Raw genomic sequence first — 27263 nt, 5'->3', positions numbered from 1 at the left:
TGAGGACGGCCCAATGCATTGGGACCCTGCACCCGCGTGGGAGACCCGGAAGAGGTTCCAGGTTCCTGGCTTTGGATTGGCGCAACACCGGCCATTGCTGCTCACTTCGGGAGTGAATCATCAGACGGAAGATCTTCCTCTCTGTCTCTCCTCCTCTCTGTATATCTGACTTTGTAATAAAATAAATAAATCTTTAAAAAAAAAGGATTCAAGAATTGAAATAATTAAAAGGCCAAATATAAGTGTGATGGGAGTCCCAGAAGTGCAGAAAGAGAAGCTGGGTTAACAAATGTATTTAATGAAATAATAAGGAAAATTTTCCCTAATCTAGAGAAAGAATTGGGAAACAACATCCAGGAGGTCACAGGAATCCTAACAGTGTTGATCAAAAGCCATCTTCACCACGATACATGATAATCAAGCTTTCTTCAGTCAAACATAAGGCAAAGATCCTTCAGTGTGCCCACGAAAAAGATCAATTGACATATAAAGGAATGCCAATTAAATTCAAAGGAGACCTCTCACCGGAAACTATAGGCCAGGAAAGAATGGAGAGACATATTCCAGATTCTAAAAGCAAAAAACAGTCGGTCCAGGACATCATACCCAGCAAAGCTTTCCTTTGTCTTTGAAAATGAAATAAAATTCTTCCACAGGAAAACACAAACAAAAAAAGTTAAAAGTAGTTGCTTCTTCCAAACCTGCCCTACAAAGGATATTTAAAGATGTTTTCTTGACAGAGAAAAGGAATAGCACCCACCAAACCAAAGGCAAATGTGAAGAACATCCCAATAAAATAACAAGAGAAGACTAAGTCAATGAACAACCCATTGCTAAAATGACAGGACCAAATTACCACCTATTTATATTAACCCTGAATGTAAATGGCTTAAACCCATCTATTTGTTGCCTACAGGAGGCATGTCTTACTAACAAAGATCAGCGGAAACTATATAATGGATTTTTATTTTTTTAAATTTTCATCTCTTCAAAATACTTTCTCATTAAATTCTTCATTGACTCATAGATCATAAAGTAGCGTCATTTTCTTCAAGAAGATTTTTAATTTTCTTTTTCATTTCTTCAGTGACACATTAGTCATTCAGTAGCATGTTTTATAACTTTGTTATTTTTAATTCCTTTTTTTCCTTCCTGTTAGTGATTTTGTTTTGTGGCTTTTCATTTAAGGGGATGTACAGTAACTGTGTAATGGAGACTATCATATCCAGATGTGAGGATACAATGCAGTATGCATCTCTACTTCCAGATCAGAGTTGAGCTCCTAATGAAACTGTTAACTGTATCTTGACAATAGGATGCTGGACTCTCTGCCCACAATGATGGACATATGAGTGTTTATGAAGAACTATAATATAATAATAATAAAGGGGAACTCAGTGGGAGCAGGAGGGGGTCTTTGGGAGGGGGTAAGGGAAATCTCAGGGCCTATGGAACTGTATCATAAAATGATGATAATAATAAAAGTACAAATTAAATAATCATGGGATTATTTAAAAAACGATCTTAACAAAATAATGCAAGGCTTTAGAGGTCTTGTTGTTCTCTGAGGTAGTGTGTCTGGAGGTATCAGGTGCACAAAGGCAGTCCCGCAGTTCATGGGATCCTCAACTCATTCTTCACTTCCTGGCCTCCTGCCAAGGGATGAGAAGTAGAAGACATGGAAAATCTCGCTGCTCACGATAACAAAGAGAAAGGTGGCTGAGGATAATAAATGCAACCCACCCACACTCCCACCATCACACAGACATGTCTTAGTAGGATGCTAGCCCCGGTCACAAGCTGCAGAACAGCTTGGAAGCACTGCCAGGCAGCCCAGGCAGGCTTCATTACCACAAAGGATGTGTTTGGTCCTTGGAGGGATGGGCACTCCTGCTTACTGTCACTTTGGGAAAATGCAATCTTTAATTCTAGATAAAGTTCTGATTGTCAGCGTGGTCATGGGAAGAGCAAGTGTTTACATAGGAGACTAATGTGTTCAAGTGACAGTAAAACCAGCCACTGATTAATTCAGTGGGGATTATTTTTCTCACTGTGTTCCTTGCAAAACTGGACAGGACTTGTCTCACATCTGACTCCACTCAGTGTGTGATGTGGGCTTACCAGGTAGCTGCTCATTCTGACAGCATGGTTCAGAAAGCAGGGGAGGCCATGCCTGGCAGCTGGTACCACCACAACTTGAGCCCCACACCTCTACACCATGCGATGGAAGAGCCTCATCCTATGTGTGTCAGGTCTCTAAGGTGAGTTGAGGCTTGTCCGTGGGGAATGAGTGTGTTTGTGCTACAACATGGGGTGGTCCTGGAGGTATGTGTTTCGCGTGTATGAGATGGCATTCGTGCTCGTGTTTGATTGTGCTGTGCGCCTCTGAGAGGCGGGTTGGGGATGACTTTCCTCTGGTCGTAGCTTTTGGCTGTTCTTGACTGTTATCCCAGGCCACAAGCAGGGAGCTGGATGGGAAGTGGGGCTGCTGGGATTAGAACCGGTGCCCATATGGGATCCTGGTGCATTCAAGACGAGGCCTTTAGTCGCTCACTACCATGCCAGCCCCCACCTCCTCACTTTGTGGAGCTGCTCAACTTCTTTGCACAGGTTCCTCTTAAGAACGTGCCTCAGCATGGGCCCGGTGGCGTGGCCTAGCAGCTAAATCCTCACCTTGAACGCCCTGGGATCCCATATGGGCACCGGTTATAATTCCGGCAGCTCTACTTCCCATCCAGCTCCCTGCTTGTGGCCTGGGAAAGCAGTCGAGGACAGCCCAATGTATTGGGACCCTGCACCCGCATGGGAGACCCAGAAGCAGTTCCTGGCTCCTGGCTTCAGATCGGCATGCACTGGCCGTTGTGGCTCACTTGGGGAGTGAATCATCGGATGGAAGATCTTCCTCTCTGTCTCTCCTCCTCTCTGTATATCTGACTTTGTAATAAAATAAAGAAATCTTTAAAAAAAAAAAAGTGCCTCAGCTATGTGATTAGAAAACTGCACCAGAGAGCCAGAGGGTGCTGAAGCCCATGGGTGCTGCAGGCCAGGGGCTGACAGCGTTGCCCACTGTCTCACCACATACTCCTGGCCCGGTGATATGATTCAGGATAGCAACAGTGCATCTCAGTCTGAGCAGGTGGGGAGCACCCATCAACAAGAGGCAAGGAGAGGATAGAGTCATTTTGTGGGGGACACAGTCTTGAAGCCGTGTGAATGACCAGCCCATGGGTATGCATGGGGTTCAGGAGCCCACTTGTAACTGCCTCTTAAAGCTGAAGAGTTGGCCCTGCTTGTGGCCTGGGAAAGCATTCAAGGACGACCCAAAGCCTTGGGACTCTACACCTATGTTGGAGACCCAGAGGAAGCTCCTGGCTCTTGGCTCCTGGCTTTGGATCGGCACAGCTCCAGCCATTGCGGCTGCTTGGGGAGTGAACCAGCAGACGGAAGATCTTTCTGTCTGTATCTCCTTCTCTCTGTATATCTGCATTTCCAATTAAAAAAAAAAAATCTTACAATCTTACAAAAAAATCTTAGAAACAAAGCAAAAAAAAAAAAAAAAAGAAAGAAAAAGAAAAAGCTGAGGAGTTGGAAGTGAGTTCCATACAGGAGAATGTTGGGGGTCCTGTGGCTACCCTGGACCTCTGGCACACAGGGCAGAGGCCAGCTGCTGCTGGCTTGAACAGATTGGGGGCCAAGGGAGCAGCTGATGCCAGTAGAGACCAGTGAGGGTCGCCGTGGATCCTAGGGTCCAGCTCAGCTGAACTTCTGTTTGGAGTATCTTGGGTACCTTGGAAATGCCATACTCTGGCTCCTGCTTGACCCCTCCCCTCCACTTCCACACTTTCCTGGGTTGTTGCAATTTTTGGCCTTGTGCTGTCTGCAGCCAGGAACTGTCCGGTGTCTTAGGGTGAATGGGGGCAGCAGCCGTGGCCTGATGCATTTGAGGTTGTCGGACGTGGTCTGAGTGCTGGCTCTAAGGCGGGGAGGGGGTGTCTTAAACCACTGAGGAAGGGGCTGCAGTGGGCAGGGTGTGGTCCACACACTGTCCCTGCATTCTCACTACCTGCGCAGGCCAGGGCTTTCAACAAACATCCTCAATGTACTTGGGATGGCCACCACTGCCTCCTCTACTTTTCTGTATTTTGCATTTTCTGGAGTGTTCGTTTACTTAAATGTTGGTGCAAGGGGTTGCTGCTGGGCTGTGGGGTTTTAAATCAAGCACACACGGGCCTGGGAGACACTGCAGGCTGGTGCCAAGGCTCCCACCACAAGGCTGTGGCATGACCTGTCCTTGCAGCTTGGGATAAAACATGGATGTATGATTGTAAGCCCTGCTTGAGCATTAGGAAGGGGTGGGGTGAAGACGCACATATGCCACCAGGCCAGGGCAGGCACAGCCAGTGTGAGGAGTGCCGGGAGGTTCTGTGCAGAGAGGCCGGGCGAGTTTCAGGGCCCAGGGTCAGGTCTGCTAGGCCGAAAAGTGAATGAAGCTTCCCCTCTCTCCCTTTCAAACCTCAGCAGGCTCTAGCCAGCAGGGAGGAGCCTGAGCAAAGCCTGGAAGGGACGGGTGGTTGTTGTCAGCATGTCTGAAGCCAAGGACCTAGAGGAGTCCAGCAAGGGTGCTGCATGGGCAGGGAACAGGAGGTGCAGGACTGGCGAAGAGTGTGGAGGATTGGGTTAGGGTGGAGGGCACTGGTGTGTGTACACACAGGAGACTAAGAGGGCCAGGGAGGCTCCTGTCCCTGGTGCTGGAGTGGAAGTTGCATGCCAGTGTCCATGAGGGGCAGGGCCTAGGGAAGCCAGGTGCCAGGTCCCACCTGTGGTCAAGGGAGGGGAGAGCAGCAGGTGACCTGAAGGTGAGAATGCACTCCAGGACAATGGACACAGGCTGCCTGGGGTCCCCACATATGTGGTGGTGGGTGGAACCACAATAATTAAGCACTTGGCACTGAATGTGCTACTTCCATCATCTCAAAAACACCTCCCTGTGGGAGCAGCAGCCAGGAGATGCCACCTTTGTGAGGTCTGTGTGAACAGGCATGGTGGGCAGATGGAGTGGGTACAATGTGGCTTCCGATGACTGACAGGTCAGTGACAGCAGGGTGTGGCAAGATGAGGCCAACTGATGGCACACCGCAGACAGCTGGTGGCAACAGCGCAGTTGGGGCAGGGTCCGAGCCATGCCTGAGGTGAAGTGGTGGCCATCGGCCCACACCCTGGTCTGCAAATGGGTCAGGCAGTTACCAATTTCCACTTCTTCCAAAGCTGTCCAGGACCAACGGGAAACAAAATTACTTTTTCATGAGGTTATGAGGTTTCCCCAGTACAGGTTCGTCTGGAACAGGGGCCTGGCACATAGTTCAACGGCTAAATCCTCCCTGCTTGTGGCCTGGGAAAGCAGTGGAGCATGGCCCAAAGTCTTGGTATTGAGGTTTATTAACTGTAGAGATCTGTCCCCCCAAAACCAGATTACAGTGTCTGACTCCAAATCTCAAACATTGTCAGCAGCCTGAGAATGCTGCAGGTTGCAGACTCCCTGCTGGGATTAAAGACAAGCCTTGCCGGCCAAGTGTCTGGGGAGGTGCGAGGCGTCTTCATTATCTCCCTCTTCCTTTAGTGATTGAGGCCTAAACATACCTAAGTACAAACAAAGTTCTGTTGGATTCCTTTCCTAGTTAGATCTGTGTATTCACCACTTGATTCCTGTAACTCATGTTTACCTATCCGGCTGCTCGGAGCCTCTGATTGTTTCCCCTATTCCCTTGTGATCTATTGTTGTAGTTTGTGTACCATTGATCAGTAAACCTGTAACTTTTACCAACCTGCTTGTCCTGCAAAAAAACTGGTATAAGAAGCCCAGAAAAAGTCAATAAAGTGTGCACTGGTTCATCTCGCCTGGCACCCCCCATGTCCCAAAGGTCTTTTTGGCATACCCATCACACCTCGAGTCCCAGTCCCCACTAGAGGGATCACCAAGACTTGGGACCCTGTGCTCACGTGAGACACCCAGAAGGAGCTCCTGGCTTTGGATTGGTTCAGCTCTTGCCATTATGGCCATTTGGGAGTGAACCAGCAGATAGAAGATCTTTCTTTCCGTCTCTCCTCCTCTCTGTAAATCTGATCTGCCTTTCCAGTAAAAATAATGAAAAAAACAAACCAACAAAACCTTCCAAAACAATGGCTTTGATGGCTTGAACATGGATACCCCCACATGATGGCCATGGACATGGACATCCCCACGTGATGGCAGAGGGTGTGGACGTCCCCATGTGACGGCCGTGGTCATGGACATCCCCATGTGATGGCCATGGATGTGGACATCTCCATGCAATGGCCGTGGTCATGGACATCCCCGCATGATGGCCATGGATGTGGACATCTCCATGCAATGGCCGTGAGTGTGGACATCCCCGCATGATGGCCATGGATGTGGGCATCTCCATGCAATGGCCGTGGGTGTGGACATCCCCGCATGATGGCCATGGAGACCTGCATGATGACTGTAGGCGTGGACATCCCTGTGCAATGGCTATGGACATGGACACCCCTATCTGATGGCTGTGGTCCTGCTGCTTGCCTAAAAACTGTTCAGGGAAGACAAGCCAGTGGTTCCAACAGTGACTCCCAGAGCATGAGACTTCTTGAGTTCATCCCAGACCTGGACTGGGCAGGGTGGCTCCCAGCCTGTCTGAGCTTATGCTGAACTTGGCTTGTGCTCGACATGGCCAGCCCACCAGCACACACTGGGCAGCCCCCCCTCTGCACCAAATGGGCATCACCTGGGTTGTTGTGAAGCTTCAACAGCTGTACCCTTGTCCACATGCCACACAGTTGTCCCAGCCATCCCAAAGTAGTCGTCAGGACTGTGGGCATCCTGACTGAGAAGAGACCAAAGCCCATCAGGATGTGCTGACCAGTCCAGAAGTGAGTCTTCATTCCAATTGGCAAAACCCAAATACATTGTTGAAGATGACATTGCTTTTGTTGTGAGAAATGACAATGGCAAAACAGACTTCGGTAGAAAAGACCCATGTGTGGGGCTCCAACAGGCTCAGGGGATTTAGGCACAAGCTTCTGTTCCTGACTGTCCCTTGAAGCCTCCAACCCAGCTCCCCTGAGCCCCACCCGTGGCTTTCATATACACAGATACCGCAAGACCCAGGACACTCCTGCCAATAACCAGTAGGGTGCGCCAGAGCACCAGGAGCTGCACTTGCCTGTGCGGTTATAAAAAGTTTTCCCAGAGTTTATATGAAAGCTTTATTTGGTCCAAGTTTAGTTCTCAAAGTACAAAAGTAACATGTTCTCTCCGATGCTATATTCCAACAGAAACCGCACCATAAACATCTTGATTTGATCAGACAGGAATGCTTAAAATGACTAAATCTGTAAATGATTTTAGATCAAAGAGAAATTGCAATAAAGTTAATTTTTGTTAAAATAATTGAGTTCTACGTGGTTGTCAGCAGTGAGAGCTGGGGACTCTCACCAACTGTGTCGTGACCACAAATGGAACGGTGAAGCAGGATGTGATCACACGCTGCTCCCTGCAAATGAATGTCCACAGCATGGGGCAAATGCATGTCATGGGGCAGACATCATTTAGGGGGCCCCCACCTCCCCATTGGAGCCAGCCTGGCCTTGCTGCTGATCCCTGGGCTTTTGCTGCAGCCATGGCCGTGGCGGCCAGGGGAGTTGGCAGGCTCAGGCCACTGAGAGATCAACACATTTTTGGCTTTTTGACATGGTAATGTAAACAGTGTGAGACTCCCCTCCTGGGATGGCTTCACATCGCGCCTGCCAGTGCTCATCCACAGGAACTACTCACTGTCTGGTGCTGCTGGCCCTTTGGCCACACTGGCCTCGCCAGCAGGAGGCACCAGCTGACAACTGTGACCACGTTGCAGGTTCTCCGGCAGACAGGTAAAAAACATGGATTTTTTAAAAAGTGGCTTTAGAGCTTCAATTAAAAAAATGAATTATTAATGTTTAAAAATAAAATATTTCCTGCCCTGGGGCAGCACTGGGGGCTCACGCATGTGTGTGCTGAGTTCAGAGTAGGAGGGGGTGAAGTGTGCAATCACTGTAAATTGGCATAAAAATCTAGAACACTCCCACTCCCTGGCAGCCGTTCCTGCCACTTTCTGGGTGCAGGCACTGCTTCCCCATGCCCAGCTGAGCCTGTGTCTCAGTGTCCATCAGAGTCCACAGGGCTAGAGTGTGACCGCTGGCCCGTGCTCCTCGATCCCTCCTTGGGGGAAGGCCAGGCTGTGGCGGGGGTCGGCCTTTAGGGAGCTGAGCAGCTTGTGGATGCTTTCGCGGCCGGGGCTGCTCAGGGTCAGGTCCCGCTGCAGCCGGTACACCAGGCTGGCGCCATTGGCTCGGGGGAGGCTTCCTGGAGGGGGGCCCTGCGACTTGCGTGGGTGCTGAGGCTCCAGGGCCCCCTCAATGACGATGTCAGCCTCCTCATCACTCTCCATTTCGTCAGGGTGGAAGTTCTGCAGCAGGTGGGCAGGTGGTGGGCCGGGTGGGCCAGTGACAATGTCAGAGGGCTGGCCAGGGCTGCTGGCTGTGCGGCCACCACGCACCACATTGTTGCGCTGGTTGGCGGGCTTCACGGTAACAATGAGGTTGTGGCTGTTGGCGATCATCATGTCTGTGACTTGGTCCAGCGTCTTGCCAGCCACTTCGATGCCGTTGACCTCCAGGACCTCATCATTCACAGCCAGCAGCCCTGTGCTCTCTGCCAGTCCGCCGGGCACCATGCGGGAGATGAAGATGCCAGGGACCTTGTCCAGCCCATGTGGTGTCACCCGCACGCTGGTGCCGTCCCGGATATAGAAGCCCAGTGGCTTCTCACAGCCATGCCGATACAGCCGCACTCGGCGGTGCGTCTCGGGGAGGATGTCCACGTCGATGACGGAGGACACAGGCCGGAAGTCATGTGGTGAGCTGATGCGGAGCTGCGCCCGTCGGCGCAGGCCCTCATCCCGCAGTGACACCAGCGCCTTCCTCCTCCTGGGCAGTGAGCCAGGCCCGAAGCTGTCGTGGTCAGCCTCTTCTGAAACGGCAAAGGCAGGGTCGGGTGTATGCACATATGAAAGGTGTATGCCTGGCCTGGCGCAGCACCAACAACCCCCGTTTGTGCTGAACCTCGGGGCCATGTCCAGGTCCAGCACCCTGTCTGTGCTGAGTCCACATTTTAGATTCTTCACGAGCTTGGCCCCAGCGCCCTGCATTGCTGGCTACCGTGGACCAGGCAAAGCTGCTCTGACAGCACCCACCAGACACAGACCAGGATCCAGCACAGAACTCTCCATGGAGACCTCCAGACCAACATCTAAAACTGAGTCATAGGCAAAAGAACTGCAGTAAAGAACAGAGAACAAGGATGAGCCAAGTCGAGTTGCTCCGTAGGGCACTGAGTGAACCTGTGTTCCTTCCTTCTCTTTTACATGAAGGACATGCCCAGCTCTTCCTTTAGGTTGCATCCTTAATGTACATGTGGGACACCCACACTCTGGGGCTCTGGAGTCCACAAGGGAGGAACCCCCATACCCTGGGCCACTGAGTCCACATAGGAGACACCTCATGCCCAGGAGCCCCTGCCTCCACTTGGGAGTCTCCCTACACCCTGGGGCCCCTGTGTCCATGTGGGAGATCCAGGTGGAGCTCAGGCTCCTGTCCCTTTGGTCCTTGGCTGGTCAGTGCCTCCAGGGAAATTCAGCTAACCACAGGGTGAAGAGGATTAGCTTTCTCTGGGCTCAGGGTGCCAAGGCATAGCCTGATTGCTGTTTCTCAGCCAATGACTGTCCCCTAGATTATGGAGGGTGTCTGGGGGGAACCCCAGGCTTCCTGGAGGCAGTGTCATCTATGGCCCTGCGTCACTGAGACCCAAGGACAGCATCAGTATGCCGAGCCAGGGCACATGAAGGTCTGCAAGTGGGGACAGAGGTGGGTGGGCTGACCCCATGGACCAAAGGAAAATAAGGGTAGGTGTTTACGCAAAAGTGATCTAGGGCCTGGCGCCATGGCTCAGTGGCTAACTCCTTGTCTTGCATGCCTGGGATCCTGTATGGGTGCTGGTTCATGTCCCAGCTGCTCTACTTCCTTTCCAGCTCCTGCTTGTGGCCTGCGAGGGCAGTGGAGATCTGGAAGAAGCTCCTGGCTTCGGATTGGCTCAGTGCCAGCCATTGAGGACACTTGGGGAGCGAACCAGAGCATGGAAGATCTTTTTCTGCTTCTCCTTCTCTCTCTGTAAATCTGCCTTTCCAATAAAAATAAAGACATATTTTTAAAAAGTGACCTAACACCCTCTAGGTGGGAGTGAGGGTGGGGAGCAGGAGGAAGAGGGAAGGGAGAGTGAGCCTGTGGTCCCAGCTCCTTCAGCAGTGCACAAGAGAGTCCTGTGGGCTCCCAGCATACATGCGGTTTCTGTGGGCTCAGGGTGTGGCTTCTGCCTGTGCCCACACAGACGCCCTCCTCTCAGCAGCAGCCAGCACATGTGGACTTCATTAGTCAAAAATCTAAAGCAGCTTAAAATAAAGAGCATCCCAGAGTGCCCCATTCCTGAAATTCCAGCGTGGCTCACAGGAATAGGACGGTCTGCCCTGCTCCAGGTCAAGTACATGGCACCAAGCTGATTCTGGGTTAGATAGAGGCCTGCCTGCAAATCAAACCTCATGTTCCACACCCCCCCCCCCCGCAATTCCTGACCTTGCTCTTAAATCACCCCCAGCTTCTCAACATGCAGGGGAGAGGCAGAGGTTGTAGGCCAAGGGTACCCCAGAGAACCTTCCTCTAAATAACACCCTTTTATGACTTGCCCAATGGGGGGTTCACTGTGGGCATCCCTGGCTGCACTTGCTGTGTGTCCAGGAAACCCACAGGAGGGTATGAGAGAACACCTGGGATGGCTCCAGCTCCTGGAGCCTGCCCTGCACCAAGGGAGTATGGGAGCTGTCTGGGAACTTCGCCTTCCAGGAGTCCCACCTTCACAGTCCAGCTCCTATTGTCCCCAGCAAGGACACAGCTGAAACCCAGTGACCCACCTGGGGTGTGTAGTGGCTGCCTGTTGGTGGGGGGAGGAGGACAAGTCAGGAAGACATGAGACCCTGAGAGCAGCTGACAGGGGGTGGAGATGGGGCATTCCTGGGCCTGGGGAGAGGACATCCCGGGAGAGGACATCCCAGAAGAGGGTGGCCATCCTGCTCTTGGGGTGCATAATGGGGAGCTGAGGCCTCTACCAAGAGCAGTCGATGGGGTGGGGAAGAAACTTGAGACTCCCAGAGCTGATGGGGGAGGGCACACGAAACCCCAAGATAAGAGCAGCAGAGGTGGCTGTGGGAGGAACGTGGTGTGATTGTTTTGGGTGTCCAGGTCCCTGCTGCGTCCCCTCCTGTGTCTTCTTGAGCTGGACTTGGCAATAGCTCAAGCTCTTGTGCCTGGCCATACTTCCCTTCTCGGGGCGTTGGGGGTCATTTTCAACTCAGTCTGGAGGAGGGTGCAGGAGAATCCATCTGGGTGGGACAAGAACAAACACTGGTCGGGAGAACTGACCCCTTGCAGCAGCCACCCCCTAAACCTCCCTGGCACCCATGCTGGGGCTCACAGCAAGGGCCTGAGACAAGGGCAACCTGTCACTCATTCATTCTCAGGAGCAGGTGAGGCTGTGGAGGCCAGGAGGTGAGATCAACCTTTGGCAGCCAGCACTGCAGCAATACACCCCACTCACGTGTACTGCCAGCCCATACGTGTTCCAAACCCACGTGTGTTCCAAGCCACATGTGTTCCAAGTCCATGCGTGTTCCAAACCAGGCTGCCTGTTTTAAAGCTGGGGGCTGGAGGTGGGGAAGGAGCTGGCCTTTGGCTGGGGATGGGGCCCTGACACAGCAGTCACCTATGTAGGTGACCACAGGCACAACTGGAGGAGGGTTTGGTCTGCGTTTCTGGTCCTGAGGGGATGACATCCTAGAAGGGGGTGGCTACATCCTGCCCTTGGGGTGTACAGTGGGGAGCTGAGGCCTCCATTGAAGGTCCCTTTTCCACATGTCAGGAGCCTGACAATACAGGGTGTGGAGGGGCCTGGAGCCAGGACAACAGCACACAGCTAGGCGTGGGCCATTACCCAACAGCCAGCCACCACTAGATGGTGTAGCACAGACAGCCCTGGCACAGGGCTGGTGGGGGCCTGGCAGCCTCCCCAGCCCCAGGAAGGCCCCGCTGACCCCACATTCCAGGTGGTGATCTCCTCTCTGCTGCTTACTGGCAGGAGTGTCCCTGGCCGCCTTGGCATCAGAAACTGGAACGAGGCTTGTCTGTCTCCAGCCTGCCCTCTGGCTCCAGCTGCCACTGCTCCCCAGACTGCAAAGGCACAGATTCAGCAAAACCTGTCACAATGTTCTTTGTGTAATACAAAGTGCCTTCTGATTTTTGAGCAGTTTATAAATTATAAAACAGGAAAATGCAATAAACATATCACCAGTGGAAATTCTGAATACCCCAAGCAGGCACACACCCGGGCCACATGACTATTTCCCGTGGAAAACCAGGAGGGTTCCAACCTTGCCTCAGCTGTGTTGGACATGAAGATGTCTCGTCCCCAGCAAGGACAGGGGGCTGTCCTTCCTGCTTCCCCCAACCATAGCCGAGGCAGCAGAAAGAGAGGAGTCGACCAGGCAGGAAGTGACCATTTCCAGGGCTGCAAGTGCCAGGCCACACGGGGAGATCAGAGAATCACACAGATACCTGAATGTGGACGTGGTGTCCACTGCCTGATGGCCACAGGATGAGGCCCAGATGTGAGCAGGAATGAGGTACAACACATGGCCTGGCACATAAGATCTCTGAAGTCCTAATGCTGGGCAGAAGTGGACATGGCAGACCAGGCCTTGTGCCATTCATGGAGAGCAATGTCCACAGCATGCAGCTCTGTGGTCCCCAGAGGCTGGGGATGGGCGTAACCACAGACAGAGACAGGCGTCCTTGGGGACAACAAAACTTTGAACAAGCTACCAACATGGCAAGTAGACAGGGGCTCCTCCTGCTTCGGGCAGAAGGGACTCCAGATTCTGGGCACACGAGCTTCCTGCCACTACCACTCAAAAAGTTTCTCGAGGGGCTCTTCTCTGCCGGTGTCCACTCTCCCTTCTGCAATGAGACAGAAGTCCACTGCAACAGCCCCTGCCGCTGTCCGCAGGGCAGCCAGCAGCATAGTCTCACCTCATTCTGGCCAAACACAACCCTGTCTACGTCACAACAGGGTGAGGGCCTTGTGAGGGCAGGAGGCGGGGCAGTCCCCAGGGGACACGTGGACAGCTGATGGGGGTGCCACTCAGCATACCACCTGGGATCAGGCCCAGCAGCCCTGGCAGGTGACTGTGGTTAGACTGAGGACACATGGGACGCAGAGGCTGTGAGTTTGTGTCCAGAGCTCTGTCTACTAAGGCCCTGACCCTGGCTCATGACTGTGTGTGGCTGTGGTCCTGGCAATGCTGGCATCCATCCACTTCTGCTGCGTTAAGTGTCCTCTTAGAAGAAGAGACATCAAAAGCAACAGAACAAGAGGTGAAAGTCCCGCTCAGCACGAGAAGGCTTGGCTGGCATGTGCCTTAGGACTGTGGACAGCTGCAGTTGTTTGGCCACTGACCATAACTCTCTCTTCCTGAAGCAGTGTGCACTCCATAGTTCTGTCCTGGGGCCAGGGCTGTAGTACAGCAAGTGAAGCCACCATCCACGGTACCAGCATCCCATATGGGAATGGGTACATATCCTAGCTGCCCCACTTCTGATCCAGCTTGCTGCTAATGGCCTGGCGAAGCAGTGCAGAACGGCCTGATAGCTTGGGCCCCTGCATCCACTTGGGGGTCCTGCAGGAATCTTCTGGCTTCTGCCTAGTTCTTACTTAGCTCAGAGCTTTGGTCCCAGCAATGTCCATGTATCGTCCTTCTCAAACCCAGCCCTGGCTCCACAACCAGCTGTGACTCAGCCTGCACTCAGGAGACATGACAGTGGTTACCAAGAGCTCAGCTGTAATCAAAAAACCCAAAATAGCTGTGGGCAGACAGGCCACACTCAGGGCGGCCACCTGGCAATACACTGCCAGCTCCACCCACTACAGCACCCCTGGTCCCCTCAGGCCAGCTCCACCTATTGAACGAGGGGATTACAGAACCACTGCTTCCAAAAACAGGAACACTGCCAAAGGGTCAGCTCTCAGCACAGAGTGCAGTGTCAAACACCACACAATGGCCAATTTCTGAGTTGAGCATGCTGGAGCAACTACCAGATCATCACCAGGTCCCAGCACAAATGTCCTCTCCACGTCAACTAAATGGAATGCTGCCACCACTATCTGTTATTTGGTCTACCTCACTGCCCTCAGCACATTTCACTGTCCTCAGCACACCTCACTGTCCTCTGCCCACCTCACTGTCCTTTGTCTACCTGTCATGCTGCCCACCTCACTGTCACTCAGCCCGCTGTGCCCTCCAACTGTCACTTGTTTTCCCTGTCTCCCTCTTGGCAAATCCCATGGCAGCCTCTTACATCAGAGTTAATACCCCTGTGACACCTGGAGGAGGACTCAAGGAGTCGACCTTGGACAGGGTTTTGTTTCTTCTACAAGGTATGGGGACCAGGGACTTTTGCCCTTGGTCACCCATTGGTCCTCCAGGCAGATCCAGAGCTCAACCTCCGTCATTCTGGATGCCTCCTGCAACCCATAAGGAGGCAGCCAGCACTGACCCATACCTGCCATGGCTCTGGCCTGCATCACGGCCTTGAACATACACAGCCATTGCTGCCTGGGACAAGTCCCTGCTACAGAACTACCACATTGGGATGATGCTTGGCTCCAGGGCCCTATGGTGCCTTGGGATCCCCTGGCTCCACCAGAGGCAACTTGTCTCCTGGGCCATCTTCTGGAGAAGGATAGCCCCATTATTGGCCATGACCCCAGGCATCATCACACTGCTCCACGGAAACCACGTGTATCACCAAAAAGATAAAATTCCTGGGTGACATGGCCTTAGTAAAACTAGGGAGGACTGACGGGGGTGGAACACAGGAGCAGTGTGTGTGAGCAGGTGACCGCCAGGGAGCTATGTTCCTCAGAGGCTGACTCATGCTGTGCACTGCCAAGCACAACAGGAAGTCAACAATGGATCCCCATGCAGGATGGACATGTGGGGTGAACATACAGGGAGGACACATGGAGTGGATGGACACATTGGGGGTGTGCAGGGTGGGATGGGAGTGTGAGATGGACACGTGGAGTGGAATGTGATGTGGACTCCTGGGTGAATGTGTGGGGTGGAGATGCAGAGAGGACACATGGGTGGATGTGCAGGGTGAATACACAGGGTGGACGTGTGGGGTGAATGTAGGTGGTGGACATGTGGGTGGGTGTGGAGCAGGCAGCAGCTGTGACAACGCCCCTTCGTGTGGCTCATTCTCCAGCAGACGTGAACATGGGGAAAACAGGAAAAGAAGAGCTGAATGAGAGGAAACACCCTGGGAGGGGAAGCTCACAGTGGAAACTTGCGTCTCTGACCCCAGTCACCTGTCCCCACCCTGGGTGGCCAGGAGGGCTGTGTGAACCTGACCTGGCCCCATCAGCTCCAGCTGCAGTGTGGCCTCCTGGTCCTGACTCTGGAAGAACAATGAGTAGGGTGCATTGTACACTCTACCCAGTGTAGGCATTCTCTTTGCTCAGTGTAAACACACACCCCTCCCAGTGTAGACACACAGTTTTCCCAGTGTAGACACAACTTCCCCAGTGTAGACGCACAGTTCCCCTAGTGTAGACATATACCCCTCCCAGTATAGACAACATACCTCTCCCAGTGTATACACATACTTCTTCCAGGACAGACACACGCTCCTCCAGTGTAGATACACACTTCCCCCAGTTTAGACACACACCTCTCCCAGTGTAGATGACACACCTCTCATGCAGACACACACTCCTCCAGTGTAGACACACATTTCCCTCAGTATAGGAACACACTCCTCTCATTGAGAACCATACATGTCTGCCTTGTAAGACTAACACCTTCCAAAAGTTCTCATTATGTGCAAAGTTGGAACGGCACAACCAGGTTTCCTTTGAGAGCCAAATTGGAAAACTCTTGGTCAGAGTAACTTCTCTTTTTCAATTAAAGTTAATGAATTAATTGATGAATGAAGGAATGAGGCTGGGGTTGCTCTAGCTTCCAGTGCCTGGAGCCCAGTGGCAGGCTGGGGCAGAGATGAGAGCTGGACATGAGCTCAGTTCAGCCTATGGGTGGCAGGGACATGTGTCCCCGGCCATCATCACAGCTGTCCAAGCGTATGTGAGCAGGAGGCTGGGGTAGGTCTCAAGTCCTTGAACTCCAGTGTAGGCTGTGCACACCCTAAGTCACATCTTTGTTTCCAAAACCCTATTTACTCACTTTTTGGAGAGGTTCCCTTTCAACGGCTGCAATGGAGAGAGCTGGGCCAGAGCAGAGCCTACAGCTTCATCCAGGGCCCACTAGGGGATGGAGACATCATGGCACCAGTTTGACCCATCATGTCACCACTCAGTCCCTACCTGACTTAACAGCTGGCATACCTGCTCCACAGGGAATTTTCATATCGATATCGGCAGGTGCCCATGCAGCAGCTCCAATCCCCCAGCACAAGCCACATAGGGGCTGGTCCCAGACCTGTGCGTTAGACCCTGGAGTTAGCCTCCTCCACAACCCTGCCAGGGGTCCCCATGTGGTAAGTGGTCTATGAGGGCACGTGGACCTCGGGAGTAATGCTTGGCAGACAGGACAAGGAGATCCCTCCATGTGAGGTGATGGATATGTGGTGTGTTTGAGGAGACCATTTGGGGAAATCATGGGGCCAGGCTGCGATTTCATGGGAGATGGTCCCACCTGGCCAGTCCTCGGAGACCTGGGATGCCACTGTGGGCTGATGGCAGATGCAAGGGCAGGACACAGCTCAGCCCAGCCCTGGTCCATGGCTGTCCAGTGGAGCCACAAAGAGGAAGGGTCAGGCGGGGTGGAAAAACAGTCCATGATGTTGGAGGACAGGTCAGCATTTCAAGAATTGAAGGGGCAAGCAGATGTTAGGTTTTAAAATGCACTTAGAGTTCCTAAAGTTCTTACATTGCTATGCACAGCTAATTCCCGCAGTCAACTCCTCTTTTACCGTAACTGCTCAACTGCTAGCTCTTTTACTTTAAGCCAAAAGCACTAGATGTGATGAGATACTAGGAGGTCCTCTTAGTCCAACAGGGTAGGAATGGGAGCAGGCAGGGAGGGGGAGAAAACGAGAAGTGACACATCTGCCATGGTGGTAAGATGGGGGCTGCTCGGGCAGGGGAAGGGGCAGGATGGAGGATGGGAGATGGGCAGGAGAAGGGGCAGGGAAGGCGAATGGAAGGGATCCCTTACCATCTCTCTGCTGTGGTCTGACTTCAGTAGGGGTCATATACACTGGGGAGCAGAAAGGCAACCTTGTGAAAGGCGGTGACAGCGGAGGGCTCACCCAGCCTCATAATGGGGCTCCAGGGTGCAGCAGGTGTGCATGGGGAGGGGCCTAGGCACAGCATCTGGATGTCCACAGGCTCGCAACCACCACACTCGGCTCCAATAGCTTTCGGTCTCCTAAAAGGTTCCTTAAATTTTTTAAAATTTTATTTATATTGGAAAGTCAGATATACAGAGAGGAGGAGAGACAGAGAGGAAGATCTTCCGTCCATGGATTCACTCCCCAAGCGGCCACAACGGCTGGAGCTGAGCTGATCTGCAGCCAGGAGTCCAGAGCCTCTTATGGGTCTCCCATGAGGGGTGCAGGGTCCCAAGGCCCTGGGCCATCCTCGACTGCCTTCCCAGACCACAAGCAGGAAGCTGGATGGGAAGTAGGGCGGCCAGGATTACAACCGTGCCATACAGGATGCCGGCATGTGCAAGGTGAAGACTTTAGCTGCTAGGCCACCATGCCGAGCCCAAGGTTCTTTTTTTTAAGCATTTTTTTTCCCAGCGTGTAAGGCAGAGCAGTGATTTCCCCTTGCTGCTTCAGGTCCTTATACCCACAACAGCCAGGACTGGGCTGGCCCATAACAGGAGCCCAGAGTTTCCTTATGGGCGTCAGGGGCCAAGCACTAAAGCTGTCCCCTGCAGATGTCCCCCTTTACTTTGAATCTGAAGTGGAGATTTTGAGACAAGCAGGCTGTTTGGGAAGGGGGGGTAAGTGTCCTGGGGTCAGAGTAACATGCAGTGCCACAATGTGGCATCCTAGATGCATGCACCCCAAAACACTTGCCTGCAAACAGGACCCAGAATCATCAGTGCCCTGGAATGAAAAGTCATAACTGAATTAAAGGGCCAGGAGATCTATGGAACTTTGTTCTGGCATAAAAGCCCAGACACAAGCCCAGTGAACACCTGTCAGCTACTTTGCACCCACAGCACAGACGCTGCATCAGTCCCCAACACACACAGCAACAAATGCCACAGCACAGACTTCCCAAGGAGGCCACCTGGTCCCAGTTCCTGCACCACTTGCTGGCTTTGCCTCGCAGGGCATGGGGCATGACCCAGACTGGAGGCTCTGATGCCCAACAGCCTGTATGAGCACCTGCTGCTTGCAGACTCGTGGCCACGGCTTCCCAACACTTACTTAGGTCCATGGCCTCTCCTACCCCCACCACACCTTTCTTCTACCCCTGCTCGTGGCCATCTGCCTGCCCCTCCCCTAGGGCCTCTGCTGGGCTCTGGCCATGCCTCCTGGCCAAGCCCTAGTTCCTAGTCAAGCACGGATGCCTTCTCTGCCTGGCTCGGAGCGGGACCTGCTCTTTTTCCAGGAGGCTCCTGTGGGGCTGCAGGTTCCTGCAGAGTAGGAGACACGAGCTGGCCAAGCATTCCCAGGGCTGCCAGGAAGGGGCCCAGTTAACTGAGAGTGCCGTGATGACCCTAAGCAACGGCCTTGCCATGGAAGGCTCTCCCTTGTGTGATGTGAAGTCAGGGCTGTCAGCCCTGGGCATGAACATCCAGGTCAAAGAACAACAAAATCAGGACCACAAGCCAGGCCACCTCCACAAGACTGCTTGCCAAGGGGAAGTGACCCAGGCCACCTCCACAAGACTGCTTGCCAAGGGGAAGTGACCCAGGCCACCTCCACAAGACTGCTTGCCAAGGGGAAGTGACCCAGGGTGCTTGGGGTAGCCCCTGCACCAACGGCCTAGGACACCCATGCTGAGCCCCTCAGAGACCAGTGCATCCCACCCCACCATCCTTGGTGATATCTGACAAACACTGTGAGGGACTTTACCTTGCCACCCTAGATGCTTACCATACCACACCATACCCCACACGGATTATTCCACTGCTGCCTAGAAAGACAATCACAGGCATGCAGGTGTGGGGAGCTTCCACATGGGAGGCCTCAGCTTTCTGGACAACTCAGCACCAGCCTTGAGAAGCGAAGTGCCGGGAGACTGCATCACTTGCATTTGACTTGGTACCCCAGGCAGGGTGCAGGACCCCTTCCAGCCCAGCAACCCCCGGACACTCCCCTCTCCTTGCTTGAGTCTGATCCAGACCCTACCTCACACACAGCCTCTCTGCACTTGGACACTGGTTCTCCATTTTTCTTCACTCCATAGCTTCCGTTTAGGAGAGACCTGCATGAGAGCAGGCCCTGACCTGACTGCCACAGGCTTGGAGAGGGCCGTGTAAGGACTGTATGAGCACCTGGTGTATATGTCTGACAGAGCTGGACAGGAGCAGGCTGGCTCCAGGGTCCCCTCTCTGCAACTGGGGTGTAGTCCATTCAGGAAGTGAGGGATGCCTCCTCCTGAACCCTCCCTAGCCCACTCCAGGGGACAGGGAACACAACCCCATTACGTGGTGCCAGGAGGGCACTGCTTTTTTTTTTTTTTAATTTTTTAAATTAAATTTTTGGCAATCTTTACATAGTTAATTATGGTAAAAAGGTTCAGGGGCTATAGGGAAGTGGGTAAGACTATTATGTCCATATTCTTTCCTTCTTGTATCTGAGGTAAAGGGGGATATTGAGGGAGAAGCCCCACCCAGTTTCCCACCCACCCCAAGTCCCGGATGTGGGGCATGCTCTGAGATCCTTGCTCAAGTGGTTTTAGTAGTTCACCAGTTATGAATTGCTGCCAGTTTCGCCACTCCAAGCACAATGAGGTCGTTGAAGAATTCACCGATTGACATAGTCCATCTTAGAGTCTTCATTTGCCCAGTATTTCACTGCCAACATATAGCTGAGGTGGTTGATTGACTTGTTCTTTCTTCTGTCTTTTCTTGGCTAGGGTTCTGAGTCCAGCAGTTCGATTGGGGAGATCCCCAAAGAAACTCTGAGGTATTCCCAGACCAGATTCTTGTATGTTCTAGCAAGCACAGGGCCCGGCACAGTCCATCGCCACGGTCAGCTGGTGGTTGCAATTGCTGGGTTGGTTCTGGTTTCAATCCCGACTTCCACTGGAACCAATGGGTGCTGCAGTTCAGCCTGGTTCTGCCCAGCACATACTCGGCCCTCACATAAACCAGTGGGAGCTGCAGCCTAGTCAGAGTGACCCACAATAACCCCCACCAGGCCCGCCCCCTACCCTGGTTTGCCAGTATGTATAGCAGAATAGTCCAGTCTGTCCCACATCCCATTTGGCTCTTGTACTTGTCAATGGGTATTAAACCTTAGTTCCATCTAACCAGCTCAACTATCCAGCCCTCACGGATGTTGTTGAGTGCCTCTCTGTCTAGCCACCCCAGCCCGCATCCTAGTTTTCATGCCCTCCCATGGGAGTAGTAACCCAAGAGGGAGGAACCCACTATTTCCCTCCCAGGTTTTTCTCTCAATCCCGGTTTATGCACTCTTTGGGTGGTTCTGTGGTTTGACTTGACAGAATTAGCCCCCAGTGCTAGCTTCTGCCAGCTGATGCTGTGGCTAAGCCCAAACAACCCTCACCCACTCTAATTTTGTTTGTACCAGTAGGAATAATCAGCCCAGCCTGGCTTTTCCCTGATTTAGTCCACATGCGGCGCACAGGTGTTGTAGCCCTGCTTAGTCTGGTCTGTCCCCATCCCAGCCCACGCTCTCCAGTGGGAGTAGCTGTCCAGCAAGGGGACCAGCCCCTTAATCCCCCTGCTGGCTCTTCCCCTCCCTTCCTGGTTCTCATGTGTGCTGGTTGGGTGCTGCAGTCGGGCACTGCTTTTTGATTAAGATTTGTTTTAAAGGCAAATTCTGTGACACAAGCATTCTATACACCCCTTGCTATGGCTCAAGGTTACCACTGGCTTAAACGTGGAAAGAAATCTCCACACCGCACCTCACCTCCCACCAGATCCAGGCACCCATGAGCTTGTTAGTGTGGAAGCAGTGCACATGCATGTGTCAACCTCACACTACACGAATGCCCATGAACCTGTTGGCCTGGGAACCGTGCACACACATGTGTCATTCACAAAACATAGATGCCAATGAGCTTGTTGGTATGGGAGCTGTGCACATGTGTGTGTCAATCTCATACAACACAGACACCCATGAGCTTTGGAGCCAATTTACACACGTGTCATCTTCATATAACATCCTCATAGGGAGTCTCTGATCACACGCCCCTCACCTGTGACAGTACAAACAACTCAGCATCCATCCCACAGGCCAGACTCTGCTGGCCTCAAGCAGAGTGGGTGACCTTAGAGCCGAGGAAACCTCATGGGGACCCTCCAGAACAGAGCAGTCTGTATTGTCCCAGCAGATGACTGGGCTTCACTGTGGCATAGAGAGAGCAAATCCAGAAGCAGGAGTTGCCACACAATGAGTCTTCAGAGGTGCATTTTTACCCAGTGAAAAAGAAGCAACTAAGATGATGTACTAATACCCTGTTAAGCAGAGGGGTACCTGCGAGGAACAGACACTCCTCAACTGGACAGGAAACACTGCCATGCCTCAACTGATGAGAGAAGTTGATGGGCACACAGAAGTGCACAACCCCTTTGTAACAGTGGAGGGTTGGGGCGTGTGAATATAAATCTCATTGATTTTTTTAAAACGATTTATTTATTTTATTACAAAGTCAGATATACAGAGAGGAGAGACAGAAAGGAAAATCTTCCGCCCGATGATTCACTCCCCAAGTGAGCCGCAATGGCCGGTGCACGCTGATCTGAAGCCGGGAACCTGGAATCTCTTCCGGGTCTCCCACACGGGTGCAGTGTCCCAATGCATTGGGCCGTCCTCGACTGCTTTCCCAGGCCACAAGCAGGGAGCTGGATGGGAAGTGGAGCTGCTGGGATTAGAACCGGCGCCCATATGGGATCCCGGGCGTTTAAGGCGAGGACTTTAGCCGCTAGGCCACGCTGGGCCCTGATTTTTGTTTGAGAGACAGATAGGTTGTGAGAGATACATGCCTACAGCACCAGAGCTGGGCCAGACAGAGGTCAGGAGCCAAGATGTCCATCCGGGTCTCCCACATGGATGGCAGAGACCCTCACACTTGAGCCACTATTTGCTGCCTCCAGGGTGCATCAGCAGAGCTGGCTGGACAGCATGGCGAGCCAGGACTGGAACTGGACACTCTCATGTGTCCAAGCAGAGCAACTTCAGTGTCAGCAAGTGGGCTTCAGGTTCACTCCACAGACATCCATCCTGGCTGCGTGGTGTGTGTCTGCACATGCACACAGACAGACCTGTGCCACGTGCATGGGCCCATGTGGATGAGCCCATGTGAGACCCTACCTCAACCACCTATAACCACCCTGAGGGCCAGGCCATGGTGCAATGGGGCAGCCTGGGTTATGCTGTGAACATTATAAATACCGAAGATATTTTAAAGATAAGAGCTCAGAAGAGTTGAGTGACAGGACCGTCTGTGGCTTCAAAACACCAGGACTGAAGTATGAACACTCCACAGTTTGAGTATCTGACTGAGGGAAGAATGGACACATTTCAGTCAGCACAAGGTGTGTGCTAGGGACATCAGAGAACAATGTCATCCACCTCCCCCAGGGGCTGGCAGAGGGGCCATAGGACGGCTCCTGCCCCTCCCTACAAATCACAGGGTCCCTGCATTCCACCAAAGACCAGAGGGCCTCTGGACTGCCCCATACATACACCATGGGGCCCCTGGACTGCCCCACACATCATGGGTACCCTGGATTCTGCCACACACCATGGGGCCCCTGCCCTGTAAAGCATGCCGGGGAGCGGGCCTAGAGGATGGCCCTGCCCTCTCCTACTTTGCACAGCCTCTGGCTTTGTTCCTCCGCAGGGAGCCACCTCAGCACATTCTCTCCCCCAAACACTCCCACTGCAGGGCACTGTGGCTTCAGGAATCTTGCCTTCTCCACATTTCCACGGGGCAGCTGGGAAGTCTTTCTGCCACTGAAAGGGAAGCCATCCAAACACCCACACTTCTAGGCACCCCTGCTCTCAGCAGAAGCTCTACCCCCAGAGGGGTGAAGCTAGATCCTAGTTCTGTCCGCCCCAGCACAGGGATGGGAATGAGGCTGATTCAGCCTCTGGCAAAACCAAAACTGTAGACAGCCTCTGAGGCAAGAGACAAAAACAAGGACGGGAAACAAATGCAGGGGAAAGCTCAACACACAGCTTCCTGCTGGAGCTGAACCCCAACCTGGAACCAGTCCCACCCCAGCTGCACAGACTCCAGGAAGACCCAGTGGGTGATTCACACAGGCTGGATACTCAGAAACCCCACCACTGCCTGCAACCAACCCCAGCTCTGCTTGCATTGGGAAGTGCACCCGTAGCTGCTCCCTCCAGCAACTACCCTTCCTGCAATTTCTGAACAAAGCAAAGTGCTGTCAAGTTTGTCCCTTATTCTAGAATCCCTCTGAACACTCAGAATGCCAAGAGCAGCTATAGATGTGTGGAACTATGAAACATCCAGGGCCAGTGCTGTGGTGCAGTGGGTAAACTGTTGCCAGCAGCACCAGCATTCCACATGGGCACCAGTTTGAGTTCACTTGGGATTCAGTGCCTGGCTTATGGCCTGGGAAAGCAGTGGAGGATGGATCAAGTTCTTGGCACCCTGAACCCACATAGGAGACCTGGCTCCTGGCTTCAGCCTGGCTTAGCCCTGGCTTTTGTGGCTACAGAGGAGTGAACCAACAAATGTAAAATTCTAACTCTATCTCTCCCTTTCTCTCTGCAACTCTGACTTACAAATTAAAAATCTTTTTAAAAACATGAAACATTCATATTTGCTTCAAAAACAGGTAGTTCAAAGGACTCCAACTGAACTCAAAGTCTCCAAAAAGTCAGGGCTTATCCCTTCCTTCCGGGGGAAACCTTCACCAATTTCCATCCATCATCTGCGGTGGTGCCAACAATTTACCTTGTGGGTTGGTGGTGGAAAGTCAGTGTGTGTGCTTCCTGTCTGTGAGAGTCTAAGAAAGGCAGAGTTACAGGGAGAGGGAGAGGCAGAGGAAGTGAGACAGACTACCTATCTGCTGGTTCACTCCCCAAATGGCTGCAATAGCCAGGGCTCGAACAGGTTGGAACTTGGAGCTCCATCCAGGTCTTCCCGGGGTGTAGGGGCCCAAAGACTTATGCCATCTTCTGCTGCCTTCCAAAGCGCATTATCAGGGAGCTGGATGGAAGTAGAGCAGCTGGGACTAAAACTGGCACTCACATGGGATGCTGGCGTGGCAAGCGGCTTAACCTGCTACACTGTGATGCCAGCTGCACACCTCCTGTTTATCCTGCTAAAGCAGGAAAGTCGACGCCAGGGGCCCTGTCCTGGTGCAGGTCCTTTTCTGTTCCATGCCCAGACACTCCAGCACCCCTGAGCAGGTAGGGAAGTGGGGCCAAGACCTGGATACCCAGCACCTCCTCAGTGTGTCACCCAGATACACAGACCCAGTGACCACTTGGTTCTGAGAACTCCTGTTATCTACGTGAAGAGTTGGGCAGAATGACAGCTGTCACTCATCCAAGAAGTGCTGCTGCCCTGGACAGATGAGAACCGGGGCCTGGCTTACTGCTACCCCATGATCAGAAATACTACACAGCAGAGTGTGTGTGGTGTCTCAGCAGCTCTCAGCAGATCAGGATTCATCACAAAAAGCCAACCAAAGGCCGCATGACACTGGACCACATTTCCTATTGACCCTAATGACAACCCAAGGTGCTGTTATCCTACTGGAAAGCAATGGTCATTAGAACCAGGGGCTGAGCTGTGTCCCTGTCATAGAGGGAGGAGAGTCAGAAGGCTCCTGTGGGATAAGAGGGACTCAGAATATCAAGCTGCTGGGGGTCAGTGTCAAGGTTAGGGATCTGGAGGCAGAGGGAGGCAGTGCCAACTGAGCTGAGTGAGGCCATGAATAGAAAAGCACAGACTTCATCCAATTCAGCTGCACAGAAGCAACATCCCAGACCCCTCACTTCAGCTGTACACAACACACTAGACCTCTCATCTCAGCTGTCCGTGACACCTCAGCTATACATGACACCCCAGATCCCTCACCTCAGCCATACATGACACCCAGATCCCTCACCTCAGCCATACATGACACCCAGACCCCTCACCTCAGCCATACATGACACCCAGATCCCTCACCTCAGCCATACATGACACCCAGATCCCTCACCTCAGCCATACATGACACCCAGATCCCTCACCTCAGCCATACATGACACCCCAGGCCCCTCACCTCAGCCATACATGACACCCAGATCCCTCACCTCAGCCATACATGACACCCCAGAACCCTCACCTCAGCCATACACAACACACTAGACCTCTCAACTCAGCCATACATGACACCCCAGAACCCTCACCTCAGCCATACATGACACCCCAGACCCCTCACCTCAGCCATACATGACACCCAGACCCCTCACCTCAGCCATACATGAAACCCCAGAACCCTCACCTCAGCCATACAAGACACCCCAGACCCCTCACCTCAGCCATACATGACACCCAGACCCCTCACCTCAGCCATACATGACACCCCAGATCCCTCACCTCAGCCATACATGACACCCCAGAACCCTCACCTCAGCCATACAAGACACCCCAGACCCCTCACCTCAGCCATACACAACACCCCAGACCTCTCACCTCAGCCATACAAGACACCCCAGACCCCTCACCTCAGCCATACATGACATCCCAGACCTCTCACCTCAGCCATACAAGACACCCCAGGCCCCTCACCTCAGCCATACACAACACACTAGACCTCTCACCTCAGCCATACATTACAACCAAGACCCCTCATATCAGCTGTACACATCAACTTAGACTGCACAGAATCAATAGCAAGGGAGTGAGGGAGGGAGTGAGGGACACCCTGCTCAGTTGGCCCTCAGAGCCCATCTCTTGGCTGATAGGACATGGCCTGGTAACATGTGGTTTGCAGGTAGAGTTCATCCACCAAACATACCTATGGGCCACACCACAACTGGACAGATGCTGCAGCACCACAGGGAACCTGCAGTTGAGGAGTGAAGGAGATGGACATACAGACAGCCTAAACCTTCGTGATAGACAAGCACACAGGATCCTGAGAAGGAATGAACAATGGGACAGGGGGCACAGGTCAACAAGAAAGAGCAGTTTGAAATCAACCTTCTGAGGGGTGGTTCAGCCAAAACAAAGACTCAAGGGCCATGATGGGGCGGGGATAGCAGGTGGATGGCTGAGGGGACCCAAGGCCTCCACAATCCCATGGCAAAGGACAGTGCCTGTGGCTGTAGACAGCAAGGGGGGCTGTGTGAATCTGTCAGGACACTCAAACTCAGCAAGAACTGCAGGAACACAGTGTGTGGCCTCAGCAGGAAAACCCAGGAGTAGAAAGGGGACCTCAGAGAACCCCACAAGTGTGGTCAGCCTGTCCCTCCCATCACAGAAGAGATCAACAGCAGAGGGAACCATCTACAGAGCAGCCTCCAACTCACAACCCTCCCTCCCGCTCACTCTCCTCAGCTCTCTTCCCTCTTGTTTGCCTCCTTCAATCTTGCTATCCTGTCTGTTCCCTCTTTCCTCCCATCCCTTCATTCCCTCCACCATTCCCCATCCTCTGTCTTCCAGCAGGTCCTGGATGGCACAACAGTGAGTATGAGGCGGCTCACAGTGTCCTCTCCTTGGGTGGTCACTGTTCACATCGGGCATGGTGTGTGGGGGGTGTCTCCCAGGAAGGAAGATAGGCTCCATGAATCTGTTACAGAAATGCCTCTCCCACCTGCATGTAGTTGAGTGTTGTACAAGTGACCAGGTTTAGGCCCAGCATGATAGCCTA

The 27263-nt window shown here is 52.9% G+C and overlaps 1 protein-coding gene across 1 annotated transcript in view; it reads right to left on the bottom strand.

Annotated features, from left to right (window-relative positions):
- Positions 1-7566: 7566 nt before the first annotated feature.
- Positions 7567-27263, bottom strand: part of PARD6G (par-6 family cell polarity regulator gamma) — a 37908-nt gene continuing 18211 nt past the window's right edge. Inside the window, exon 3 of the mRNA XM_004579410.2 lies at positions 7567-9061. Within this exon, the coding sequence (XP_004579467.2) occupies positions 8214-9061 (848 nt within the window). The 3' untranslated portion in view covers positions 7567-8213. The remainder of the gene's footprint in view (positions 9062-27263) is intronic.

The sequence above is a fragment of the Ochotona princeps genome, unplaced genomic scaffold (genome assembly GCF_030435755.1).
Source record: "Ochotona princeps isolate mOchPri1 unplaced genomic scaffold, mOchPri1.hap1 HAP1_SCAFFOLD_129, whole genome shotgun sequence".
Taxonomy (NCBI): domain Eukaryota; kingdom Metazoa; phylum Chordata; class Mammalia; order Lagomorpha; family Ochotonidae; genus Ochotona; species Ochotona princeps.
This window is presented reverse-complemented; position numbering and strand designations above follow the sequence as displayed.